Source organism: Carassius carassius, chromosome 2 (genome assembly GCF_963082965.1).
Source record: "Carassius carassius chromosome 2, fCarCar2.1, whole genome shotgun sequence".
Lineage (NCBI taxonomy): Eukaryota > Metazoa > Chordata > Actinopteri > Cypriniformes > Cyprinidae > Carassius > Carassius carassius.
In genome coordinates, this window is record NC_081756.1 from 49,639,764 (window position 1) to 49,652,444 (window position 12,681).

The following is a 12,681-nucleotide window of genomic DNA, read 5'->3' on the forward strand; positions in this document are numbered from 1 at the left end:
ATCTGATTGGCCCTCGTTCCAGCCGATAATCTTCGAGTTGTCCAATTAAACATAAGTTCACGGGTTTGACCAATAAAAACACAGCATCAGAAGCTTCCCCGTCTCTCTGGTAATTAGCATAGACCAGTCAATAAATACCTCTGTCCCGCTCTCTCTCATCATTGTCTCGTGAGGTTTTGATCTCCAGCAGCATCATGCCTGAACCAGCAAAGCCCGCGCCGAAGAAAGGCTCCAAGAAGGCCGTCACTAAGAGCGCCGCGAAAGGAGGAAAGAAGCGCAGAAAGTCCAGGAAGGAGAGCTACGCCATCTACGTGTACAAAGTGCTGAAGCAGGTTCATCCTGACACCGGGATCTCTTCGAAGGCGATGGGCATCATGAACTCTTTCGTCAACGACATCTTCGAGCGCATCGCCGGTGAGTCGTCTCGTCTCGCTCACTACAACAAGCGCTCCACCATCACTTCCCGAGAGATCCAGACCGCCGTGCGTCTGCTGCTGCCCGGGGAGCTGGCCAAACACGCCGTGTCTGAGGGCACCAAGGCCGTCACCAAGTACACCAGCTCCAAGTAGAGCTCCGCTGCAGCTCAACACACAAAGGCTCTTTTAAGAGCCACCCAACTTCTCACTGAAAGGACAACTGCTGTTTTTAGTTGAGTCTCATTTAAAACGTATAATCTTAATTAAGTTTATTTTTGCCACTGTTAGGATGATTCTGAATGGGAATTTCAAAAACTTTCAGAGGTTGCAAGTATCAAGTGCAGGTACAGAGATGAATCCTTACGAAATAATACATACTTGTAACATTGCCTATTAGTGATGGGCATTTCGGCTCTTTTTCGTGACCCGCTCGTTTGACTCGGCTCACTGAAAAGAGCCGACTCTTTTGGCTCACAAACGGCTCTTTAAAAAACAATAATGTTTTGATTGTGAAAACAATTCGAATTAAATAATTAAATGAAGTCATACTCAAATGTCTCATAATTTCTTACAAATGCATCGATTTCTTATGAAAAAAAATATTATTAAACATTTGCATTTAAATTAAAACTTTCATGTATAGAGACGACAACATTACAAAACGAATAGGCTACAATCTGAATCTGAACAACATAATATAACCCATATTAAAGAAAAATAAAAAACAAAGGATTAAATTGGTCCCTCTTTTTTTGGCATGTTATATAACCAGCATGAACTATCTCACTAGTTACGTTTTGTAAAACTAGCATGAAGACACACACACACACACACAATGCTGATCATGTTTTTATTATATGAGAGATTTGCATTCAGTAATGCAAGCTGCCTTACTTTCGATCGAGGGGCTGATGATCATTAAAATGATTCCGAATGCTGCTGTGCTTCCGACTCACTTTTCTGCTTTTGTTTTGTTTTCAAAACGTTGTGTTTTTCCTCTCCTCTCCTCCGAGTTTGACACTGTGTGTGTGTGTGTGTGTGTGTGTGTGTGTGTGTGTGATGACTCGGCCCCTCCCTCATGCCGTATAATTGGTTGACACCTCGTGTATGATTGACAGGAACAGAATGTGAGGCTGATCACAGTCGAAACGAATATGTGCGCCTTTAGGCCTATATAATATATATATATATATATATATATTTATACATATTAGTTCTTTGAATTAGTCAATTATTTTAAATAAAATAAAATGCATCCATTATTTCATTTTTACATAATGATTTAATTTCTATAGGCTATATTTTTTTTAAATAGAGTCGGCTCTTCAGATATGCGAGCCAGCTCCCGTCGTTCACCTACAAGAGTCGGCTCATTCGCGAACGAACCATCACTATTGCATATATAACTAATATAACCTCTCCTGAGAGCATCTTTATCAGTGCTATATTTGTTTTTTTTAGTGTCCGCTCCTCTCATTCCAGATCCAATCACTTCAACATTCATGTGAACCTTTCAAGCCAGACCTTTGAGCTCTTGTTCTTGAAGACTTTAACCAGCTTTGCTGTCCACAGATTCTGGATCTTTCTCTGATGCAGTGAAAGCTCTTCATGTAAACGGCAGTGAAGCTTCATTGGAGAGATGTGAACTAACCAGATCCCATGCCAAGCTCCTCAATCCCACATTCTCACTCTTGGGAATTATTGCACATATTCAGGAGTACCTCACCATGAAATTTCACTGTGAAACTTTGATTTATCGCAACAGAACATCTCCCCTCAACCTTCACGTGTACCTGATTTTAAATGATGAAAAACTGAAGAAGGTCAAATCTAGTGATAAGCTTTATGAGAGGACATGTAATCTGTCATTTATTTACTGAAAAAATTAGAAAGTAATCATCCTTTCATCAGATTTTATCTGAAGTGACAATGTATTTCAGTATCCAAACTGATCTGAAGCGATAATGACATTTGTCATAATTTTCCTCAGGCCACTCTTTTATTCAATAAAACAATTATTCATTACATTCTAAAGTCTTTTGAACGCATACAATAACTTTGATATATATATGTATATATATTTATATATAGTATGTTTATGAAATGTGTATAAACCTCTGTTTATAAGTTATGCATCACTCAAAAGGTTTTAGTGATTTAGGTTTGAAAGATGGCTTCAGAGAACTTGGAATATAGATATTCATATGGACAATATGAGTAGATTTATCTTTTTGCAACAAGGACATGTTTGAGAGATAATTATGTCTATCACTGTTAGGATGTGAAGGAGAAAGATAAAAAGAATACAGAGATTGTAAAACCAACACCAAATTAAGCCCTAAAAGTGTGTATGTTTGTTTAGTTACTTAAAATAATCCAAACTTACTCGCCGCCTCTTTTTTAAAATATTTAAATTCGCTTTTTGTCAGGATTTAAATCTGACACCCTGCAAGGCCAACTTCTTTGATTAATACATTCAAGATGGAAAGAAACCAATTGAACTCTATATAGAAGACAAAGACAAAACAATCTGGGAAGTTAATATACAATCAGGAAACAATCCACAAGAACTTGCAAAACTCTCTGTTGATCAGATCTTTATCTTTTATATTTTAATTGTTTTTCTGTGTTCTTTCAGATAAATTCAGCATAAACAGTCCAGTCTGTAAGTGGCAGTACAATTTCATTATTCATATCCAAATAAGTTTATCACAAGCTCCCTTTTTGTTAAAAGGGATTTTATCACTAAAGTCACTCCAACACTATGTACTTCTCAAAGTTGTTGGATTGCTTTTTCTTTCACATTAAATAATCCAATACACAGTATTATTATTATTATTATTATTATTATCATCATTATGAAACCAAACAAACTCAGGAACACTAAAAAAATCACCAGAGAAACAAAACTAAACACAAGGAGGAAACACATGAACCAATGGAAACAGAAAACGCTTTAACTGAATCATCTTCAAAGACACAACATGACTCGAACAGGTTTAGGTGTAAATAACGTAGAACCATTGTCTTCCAACTTTCATTTTCAGATACATTGGGCTTGCTGCTCTTTTTTTTTTTTTTTTTTTACTTTTTAATATAGTGATTACATTTCACAGTAGTATGCTTCCTAGGACCTATATATATACCTACCACTACCACTGGCTCTGCACCCATTTACCTAAATTCATTACTTCAGACTTATATGCCCTCTAGAAGCTTGCGTTCTGCAAGTGAACGTTCATCCCAAAGAAGCACAAAGTCACTTTTACAGACTTAAATTAAATGTTCCTCCTGGTGGAATGACCTCCCCAACTCAATCCGAGCTTTCGAGTCCTTAGCCATCTTCAAGAATCGGCTTAAATCATATCTCTTCCATCTTTATTTGACTCTGTAACTTACACTCACTATTCTAATTCTATTCTAAAAAAATCTAACTACCTTTCTAATCTTTTTATATTCTATTTTCTTTTCATTTATTATGCAATTGTGTGTGTATATATAAGACACTATAGTTTGCTCTATTAGTTTTCTATTCTATCTGTTTTCTTTTTATTTATTATATTATTTAAAAGCCCATGCTACGTGTGTTAAGCTAACTGAGACTTGTTATAGCACTTATATATCATTGCTCTTTTTGTTGTTTTTGATTGCTTCCACTGTCCTCATTTGTAAGTTGCTCTGGATAAAAGCATCCGCTAAATGAATAAATGTAAACCAAAACAAGTTTCATCTCTCTGAAAATGAAAGTAAGAACACAGTTGTCACACACACACACACACACACACACACACACACAGAAACACACACCCACACCCACCCACACACACACACACACACACACACACACACATATTTGTGTGTGTGTGTGTGTGACAACTGTGTTACTTACTTTCATTTTCAGAGAGATGAAACTTGTTTTGGTGAGCAGTGATTCAAGGAAAACGCTCCCCAACATCCTCCCATTTACAGTGAAATAATTATGCATTTTTCTGCCTATGTTTATTAATGTTCAGTTAAAAGTGGTTTTATTGAAACTGGTTAAGAGTGGATAATATTTTATAAATAATCTTGCTCAGTTAAAAAATGAAGTGGGAAGCACATACAGCATATGTTACAGCATCTAATGGTATTTGTGTGAATAAACGTGCAGATAATTGTTGTTGAGTAATAGACATGGCATCAGATGTGACGTGACAATAGCATTTACTCATTGTGATTCTTTCATTTTTTATACATAAATAGCTTTACATGTAACTATGACTCAGTGGGACTGGACTTCAAGACCCGATGGCTATTTAAATACATTTGCTTCCCTCATTCGCATTACACGAAGTCACAGCCACTGTCTGTCAGCAGAACGGTAAGAACATTCAAGCAGTGTATTGCCTTATAAAAACATGTTTATTATTTTAGTATTGATGTGGTAGGTAAAATACATAAGCGATTTCTATATTTAATGAATGCCAAAAATGTTAATTGTTTATGCATAATTTAATGAATTGAATGAAATTGTTAGTGAATTACATGTTATTTTAAATTTCAATTTGCATGCAATAGTGTAAGTTTAGTGAATAACCAACAAGTACACATTCGTTCACTTGTTAATTGGCAATTATTTAAACTACAATGGGAAATGTTTATTTTGTTTTGCTAGGTATCTCAATTCATTTCTCCACATTGCCGCAAGGACAGGAATCCTCATCAATTAACATCAGTTTGGAGATGCTCCTAAAATAAACATTTACATCTTAATAAAACAATAATATATAATTTAAGTGAATTGACTAAATTAATGCAGGATTGATCATGTATACTGCATCCAGAAGTGGAACCATCGCGATTCCAGTTAAACTCAGAGAATCACTATCATGCCTCAATGTTGTATGGTCCAATATGTTTGAAACAGAAGACATTAACCCTGAAGAAGGAAGGAAGCATGAGTCTGATTTTCTTAAAGGAGCTTCACCAAAGTGGCTTAATTTAGCAGAGGAAGAAAACTATCCTTTAGTCAAGAGGGACGGCTTTAATGATTTAACACAGTTAATTAAGAGAAAAAACAGAAAAAGCTGTCTGATCACCGATGTTTCTTTACAATACCAGCCCGGGAGTGGAGGCTCAACTCTCTCCATGCAGGTGCTTTGGCATTTTCGGAAAGATCTCAGATGTGCCAAAGTGATCGATTCAGATCTAGACACCAAACAGCTGTCCAAACAAGTGCTGGACCTCTTTCTGCTGTCTAATGAACAACATGCAAAACAAGATCGGAAAACTGTGCTGCTGTTACTGGACACCAAGACAAAGCTGGACAATGATCTTAGAGAAAACCTGATTGAGGAAATCCATAAGAGGGACATCAACACAGACTCTCCAGTCGTGATCATTTTGAACTGCAAGACTGCAGACTTTACTCTCACAGACACACTGATTCTCAACAAAAAGCTGTCTGAAGAGCAAATTAGACAATTTAAGGAAAAACTAATACAACAGATCCGACTACAGAGAAAAGGCCAAAGGAGAGTCGCAACCATAAATCTGTTGTACCATGAAGCCAGCGGTGGATCAACACTAGCCAGTGAAGTACTGAGATACTTGAGTGAAGAGTTCACATGTCATACCCTGACAAAATCATTCAAAACAGAGACTGCAGAAAATAAAGACGAGTTGGTAAGAGATATTGAAAATACAGCAAAAGAACTGTTCAGAATATATGAAACACATAACAAGACTATGCTTCTCCTGTTGGAAAACAAAGGAGAAAAGCTACTACGCTACTTATTAAAGAGTCTGTTAAAGTTAAAGCGTGCCGATCAAACCAACCATCCTGCATTCATCATTATCAATGCTTATCAGAAAAATGTTGTTCGAGCGCCAAGTGATGTGAAGCTGAAAATGGAGCTCTTACCAGATGAGAAGGACAGGTTTGCTCAGAAAAAGCTTCAGCTGGAAAGTAAACATAAGGAAATGTCACAGAAGTTTCATGCCTTTAACATCATGCAGGGAGGTTTCCAGAAAGAAGATGCAGAGAAACTGATCACAGAAGAAATGATGAATAATATTAAAACAGACACAAAGTCCAGCAGCACAAGACTTCTCAGTTTTCTGGCTTTGATAAACTCATATGTCCCAGGTTCACACTTGATGAAGCATTTCTGTGAGGATTTCATTAAAGAAGAAGAATGGTCCACTGATGGAGAAAACCTTTTGCTGGAAACAATAATGAAACCTTTCGAGGGTCTCATAGTAACGTACTCAGAAGGAGAACAAAAAAAACAATGCATATATCTGGCACATCCAATGATTGCTGATGCATGTCTAAAAATATTCACTGAGCACAAACTGACAAGATTCAACATCGCTCTTGACTTCTTGAACAGCTTGGTGAAAGAAAACGAGAGTAATTATGAGAAAATTTGCAAGAGCATGTTCATCACAAGGCCTGAGGGTCTGATGGAAAAGGAAAAGTTTTCCAGATTGATTCTTGACATCATGCATGAACGTGAAAATAATACTGAGCAATGCATTTGTTTGTTGGAGTTGCTTTCAGATTTGTTCTGCACAGACCCTTTTTATCCTCAAGTTCTTGCACGTTTTTATTACATTAAGGTACAAGAGGAAAACAAATATGTTGAGGCAGAACACTGGGCAAAAATGGCAATTGAAAGAGACCCTCAAAATTCACATTTAAAGGATACTTTGGGACAAATTCACAAAAACAACCTGCGGAAAATCTGGATTGAAGCTGGAGAAACATGCACAGATGTAGAGAACGTTTTGGCCATAGCACAGTCTGCCATTGATGCATTTAAAGATGTAGAGAAAGTTGCTGAAAAGGAGTCTGAAGATGACACTGGATTCAATAACAGGGGTCTCTTTGGATTTCTTCAGGTTTGCAAGATCATACATTCAAGCCCTTTTCAACACTTTGAACAACAACACAGTGATTTCATCAGTCGTCTCAGAGGTGATGTTGAGTCTAGATATGATTTCTTTGAATGGTATCTGGCTTTCTCAAGACTAAGCCTCAATAAAGAGGAACCGGACTACTTTCATGAAGATGTTGACGAGTGCTACAGGAAATATTTTAAACAGAGAGAGCAGACTGATGAAATGACCCTGAATGAGAAAAAGATGAAGTCTTTTGGAGGACTGCTTCATTTCCTAAAATCAGACAGCAATGTGCTTAAACGATATAAAAGTAAATTTGATAATCCACAGTCTGATAACGAAACCCAAACCGTTCTCTACATCCTTGCCAACATCATCTTGAGTCAATCAGGTGATCCGTGTGAAAAAGCAGAAGATCTTCCGGCCAGGTTACAGAAACTTTGGCTGAGAGAAATGCAAGACAGAAGCCCAGAGTTTTACCTCTTGATTCTTTTGCTCTTTTGGGCTGATGAAGCACAGCCAGGAATCACAAACCCTCCAAACCTTGAAAAGTGTCTCAGAAAAATGAATCATTTATACAAGAGTAAGTATCAGAAATACCTCCGCGGTCGCTACCTGGTGCCTCTGTTCTTCTTTGGGAAAGGAAAAGGTTTGGAGAGACTGGTTCACATCTCAAAACTGCATCAAACTGCTCTGGAGCTCCTCACTGAAGGGGATGCTAGTGTAGAGATCAAAGATCTTCCACGTGTCAATGGGCAGGTCAGAAATCATAGGGTGTTTGCTTTTAGAAGAGAAAAACAGATTCCAGTCTCTCCTCACAATCCGTCCAGTGTGTGCAAACCAGGCCAGGTGTCTTTCTACCTGGGCTTCACCATCAGAGGACCAGTCGCCTACAACATCAGATATTAAGAGAACTGTAAGTTACATACTTTTTACTTCATAATAAGACCGACGCATAGAACACAATTGATATTTACCAAGCTTTTATCAGTATGCAGTTTGGTTGTTTGCAAAATATGTATGTATCAATTGCATTTTTTTCCCGCAGTGAGATATTTTTATTGCTTTTTCTTTGCAGCTTTCAGGGGCGCATATTATAAGAAGACACACAGAATGAAAACAACCTAAATGATCTTTCACCTTCAATCTCTTTTTACTATTATATATATGTGTATTTTTTTTTTATTTTTTTTTTTGCCACGTGATTCTTCTCAGCACCAAGAAAAATAACCAACCAACCAACAAACAAATAAATAAATAACTAAATAAAGGTGAAAAACTGAAACTATGTATATTTAAAAAATACATCAAAATAAACATTAAGATATTTTTTAATAAGTAAACTACATTGCACATTGACAACATGTATTTAGTTTTATTTTATGTGAGATTTCTACTTTCATTGTATAAGCTTTTGTTTATGGTGGAATGAAAGTATAAAAGCCAAGACATATATTTGTGTCTAAGAAAAAATATTGACTAACATTCACAAGATACTTTGCATAGCATTTAATGAGGAGAGTAAAAATGTTATGTGTTAAATGTTAAGTATAACGTTTGTGTTTTGTGCAAGATGAGAAAAGGGATTCTGAAATGGTTTAATGTTTAGTTATGTTGGGATTTGGGATTGGTTTTAATTATACTGTTACCACTAGTGAGCATGGGGGCAAAAAGTTCCTATAAAAAAAAAAAAAAAAAAATTTATATACAAATACTAAAAATGGGCTTGCGTTCGTGTGGAAGCTGGTCTGGTCAGACTTCACTGAAACAGTGATGGAAGAAACAACCTTTTGAAGATTTTAATCAACTGAACCAGGTGCAAAATAATTCACTGTTTGGAAGTGTTTGAAAGTCCTTACATGACATCTACTGATCAGGGCCCGGTTCCCCGAAAACACTCACTCTTAGCGCGCTAAGAAGACTTGAAAGATATATCTTACCAAAGTTGTTTATGTTAATAAGTGTGTTCCCCGAAGTGTCCCGTAGAAAGCTTATTAACATGCTGCCTCTTACATTCAACGTTACAATGGCACCGTCCCGAGTGAAGGTGCTGAATTAGTTGGCATCGATTGCTCAGGACTCGATTTTCCACTTCATGCGAAGGTGCATTACAGCATTAAGAAAGCCAACACGTTCTATGCAAATGAGACATTCCTCAAATTATTACAGTAACATTTATCTTAACATAGTTTAAGTTATCAGTAAAATATAGACTATTAATTAAATGATCAAATGGTCAGTAATATGTTCACACGATATGTTGTGGCGGTAAGACAAACCGGGTATCTTTCGCTAATAATCCACCCTCCTCATCCCATTTTGCCACTTGTGCCGCTTCTTGAGATGGGTTAAATGATTTCTAAAAATTATGTAATACACTTTTATATTAATGGTAATGTACTTTACAATCAGAATTGATTGGCAAGCAGCTGCAGTTACTTCTGTTTAATGTGGTATTGATTGCCATTGGTTAATGTTTTCAAAAAAAGCAACCTATCTAAAATGAACCGAGAGAGAGAGTTAGACACAGAAAATGGTGGCGAAGCAACGTAAAAAAAGGGCACCAAGCTTCTCGTCAGAGGAACTTGAAGTTTTGCTGGACCTTGCCACCAGGTCGGAGATCACACCCCTATATGGTCCACTATAACCTGCACGTTTATGGCCACGTGTCCCTTTCGCGATATGTACGTCTGATCAATCACTGATGGATTGGCGATAGGGATGAGTGTGCCATCCACCAGGCCCAAGACTCTGGGGGTGCCAGCAATGGCAGATGGATGTAATCCCCATCATGGCGCAGAAGGGCGTTGGTGACAGTGTGGATGCATCTCCACACCGAGGTCTTGCATAGACCATAGCCCTCTCCCACAATCTCGATGAAGCTCCCTGTAGCAAAAAAACCTTAGCGCTGCAAGCAGCTGGACTTCAGGGCTTAAAGCAAAATTTTTATATAGCTATATCAGGCAAAATGTCAAAAGGGCTTAAGTATTGCCGAATTAAAAAAGCTGACACTCGACGGCCGGCGCCGTCTTGGATTCAATACAAGGACACATTGGATCGCTGCCATAGTTGGTCACTTACTGGACCCCACCATGCTTACCCATTTATAGATCTTAGCCATTTAGAGCCAAATTGTTTGCCAGATTTTAATTATCAAAAGTGATTGCCAATCTGCTTTAATTACATTACGAAATAGCCTAGGCTAATTGAAGTGAAGTGAGTGAAGTGACATTCAGCCAAGTATGGTGACCCATACTCAGAATTTGTGCTCTGCATTTAACCCATCCGAAATGCACACACACAGAGCAGTGAACACTCACACACACACACACACACACTTTGAGCACACACCCGGAGCAGTGGGCAGCCATTTATGCTGCGGCGCCCGGGGAGCAGTTGGGGGTTCGATGCCTTGCTCAAGGGCACCTAAGTCGTGGTATTGAAGGTGGAGAGAGAACTGTACATGCACTCCCCCCACCCACAATTCCTGCCGGCCCGGGACTCAAACTCACAACCTTTTGATTGGGAGTTCGACTCTCTACCCATTAGGCCACGACTTCCCTTAAACTTAATTACCACCATTTTAGTTCTGATACCACATAAAGTCAACTTCATAAATAGGCCTGTATCCATTGCGAACAAATTTTATTATTAGTCTTAAAATGTCCATAACATAAAATCATTGTTGAGCCACAACATTGTCAACATACCATAGTTTGACTTGTACTGCGCTGTGCTGATTTCTAAAGACTGCTAAGACAGAGCTTACGAATGGTCCAGACCAACCTTACGAAAGGATGACTTACAGAAGATATACTTAGCGTACGAATGTGTCGGGAATCAAGCCATAACGTTAAGAGAGAGGTTAAGGAATAGGTTAAGAACTACTTAGCGATAATAACGTTTTGGGGAACCGGGCCCAGAACAGTATAACTGCAACAACAACTCAGGCCAAACAAAAGCTTTTACAAACCCCATTGCTAAAGAGTTATTAAAATTAAAATCTATCAAATACAATTAACTAATCAACAAATACCATTAAATATTAAGTGTTTGTATGTGTTCTCTTATCAATTTTTAAGAGTATTTGTTACATGGCTGGCTATTATTCCTTTTAAGCCTGGCTCACACTACAGGATTTTTAGCCCGATTTAGCCCTGATTTCCCCCTTCCGAGAATCGGAGCAAACATCTTGCGACCACCTCAATCTGTCCCGATGTTCGGCGGGGATTATCTGGTAATATGAGGCGTTCACCGATCGAATCTCGCACCTCCCGATCTGCTCGCACACAAATCGGGGCAGCTCCGATTATTATCAAACATGTTTGATATTTAGGATTTAAATCGGGATGATGATGGCTATATGATTACGTCAGTACTTTCACAGCCAATGCGCAAAACCGCAAAACAGCTGATGTGTGGCTTCGTTGGATAGTGGAGATAGAGGAAACTGTTTCTTGACATTTTGTAGTAGCACAACTGTCTGTATAATGAGGCAAAAATGCATCACAACTGTAAGGAGAAAGAGAAGCGCTGGAGTGAAATCGCCTCAGTATGAATGCACCGGGTGAGTGCACAAAGCTACCACGCTAAAAAAAAAAAAAAAGATTCAGTGACGATCTGTTGCGTGAGATCACGTGAGGCGCTCCCTCTGGCATGATAATCTTAATAATATCTTGCAGTGTGTGATGTGCCACAATGTTCAAATCTTGTAGTGTGTGCATGTTTAATATTTTAGGGAAGATAATCTCAGCAAAGATTCTCCTCATTTGTGTGCTGCAACCAGATTTCAAAATCGGTTATGTTAAAAGTTATGATTTTAAAACTCCTGTAGTGTGAGACAGGCTTTAGTTATATCAAAAGTCTAATTAACAGTGTCTACACATTTATAAAACTGATTCAATTTATTATTATTATTATTATTATTATTATTATTATTATTATTATTATTATTATTATTATTATTATTATTATTATTTAAATTTACTGAAGAAGATAACAGCATTTAGATTGAGCACATGAGACTATACATTATGTGAAATCTTGTTACAATTATTATTTATAATGTTGGTCATGGTTTGATTTGTTTAAACTGTTCTTCCTTTTAACTTTATTAATTAGTGAAAATAAATTCTGTATGAAACATTCTTTATTATTTCCATTATATAAATTCTAGACACATTTGTTATCTGTTGTGGTGTGGAGGCATGCATTCCAGTAAAATTAATATATCACACAATCTCTCGGTGTAAACATATCTGAACAACAGACAGAGAGGTAAGCGCTGCATCACCACAATTCCCAACAATGGGCACTTTGTGTGCACAAACAGTTTAGACAGGAGACTGGAAAGGCAAGTTTATGCAAATACATTTCACAT

General features: G+C 37.5%; 3 protein-coding genes across 3 annotated transcripts in view; 2 read left to right on the forward strand and 1 right to left on the reverse strand.

Moving 5' to 3' along the window:
• The window catches only part of LOC132111928 (histone H2A-like), a 153,929-nt gene that overhangs the window by 20,328 nt on the left and 120,920 nt on the right, over positions 1-12,681 (reverse strand). The window lies entirely within an intron of this gene.
• LOC132112032 (histone H2B-like) lies at positions 144-689 on the forward strand. The gene has a single exon (XM_059519627.1). The coding sequence runs from the start codon at positions 195-197 to the stop codon at positions 567-569; it is 375 nt and encodes a 124-aa protein (XP_059375610.1). The 5' UTR covers positions 144-194; the 3' UTR covers positions 570-689.
• Positions 5,185-8,211, forward strand: LOC132099252 (sterile alpha motif domain-containing protein 9-like). The gene has a single exon (XM_059505692.1). It carries the CDS (start codon positions 5,223-5,225, stop codon positions 8,208-8,210), a length of 2,988 nt encoding a protein of 995 aa, XP_059361675.1. The 5' UTR covers positions 5,185-5,222; the 3' UTR covers position 8,211.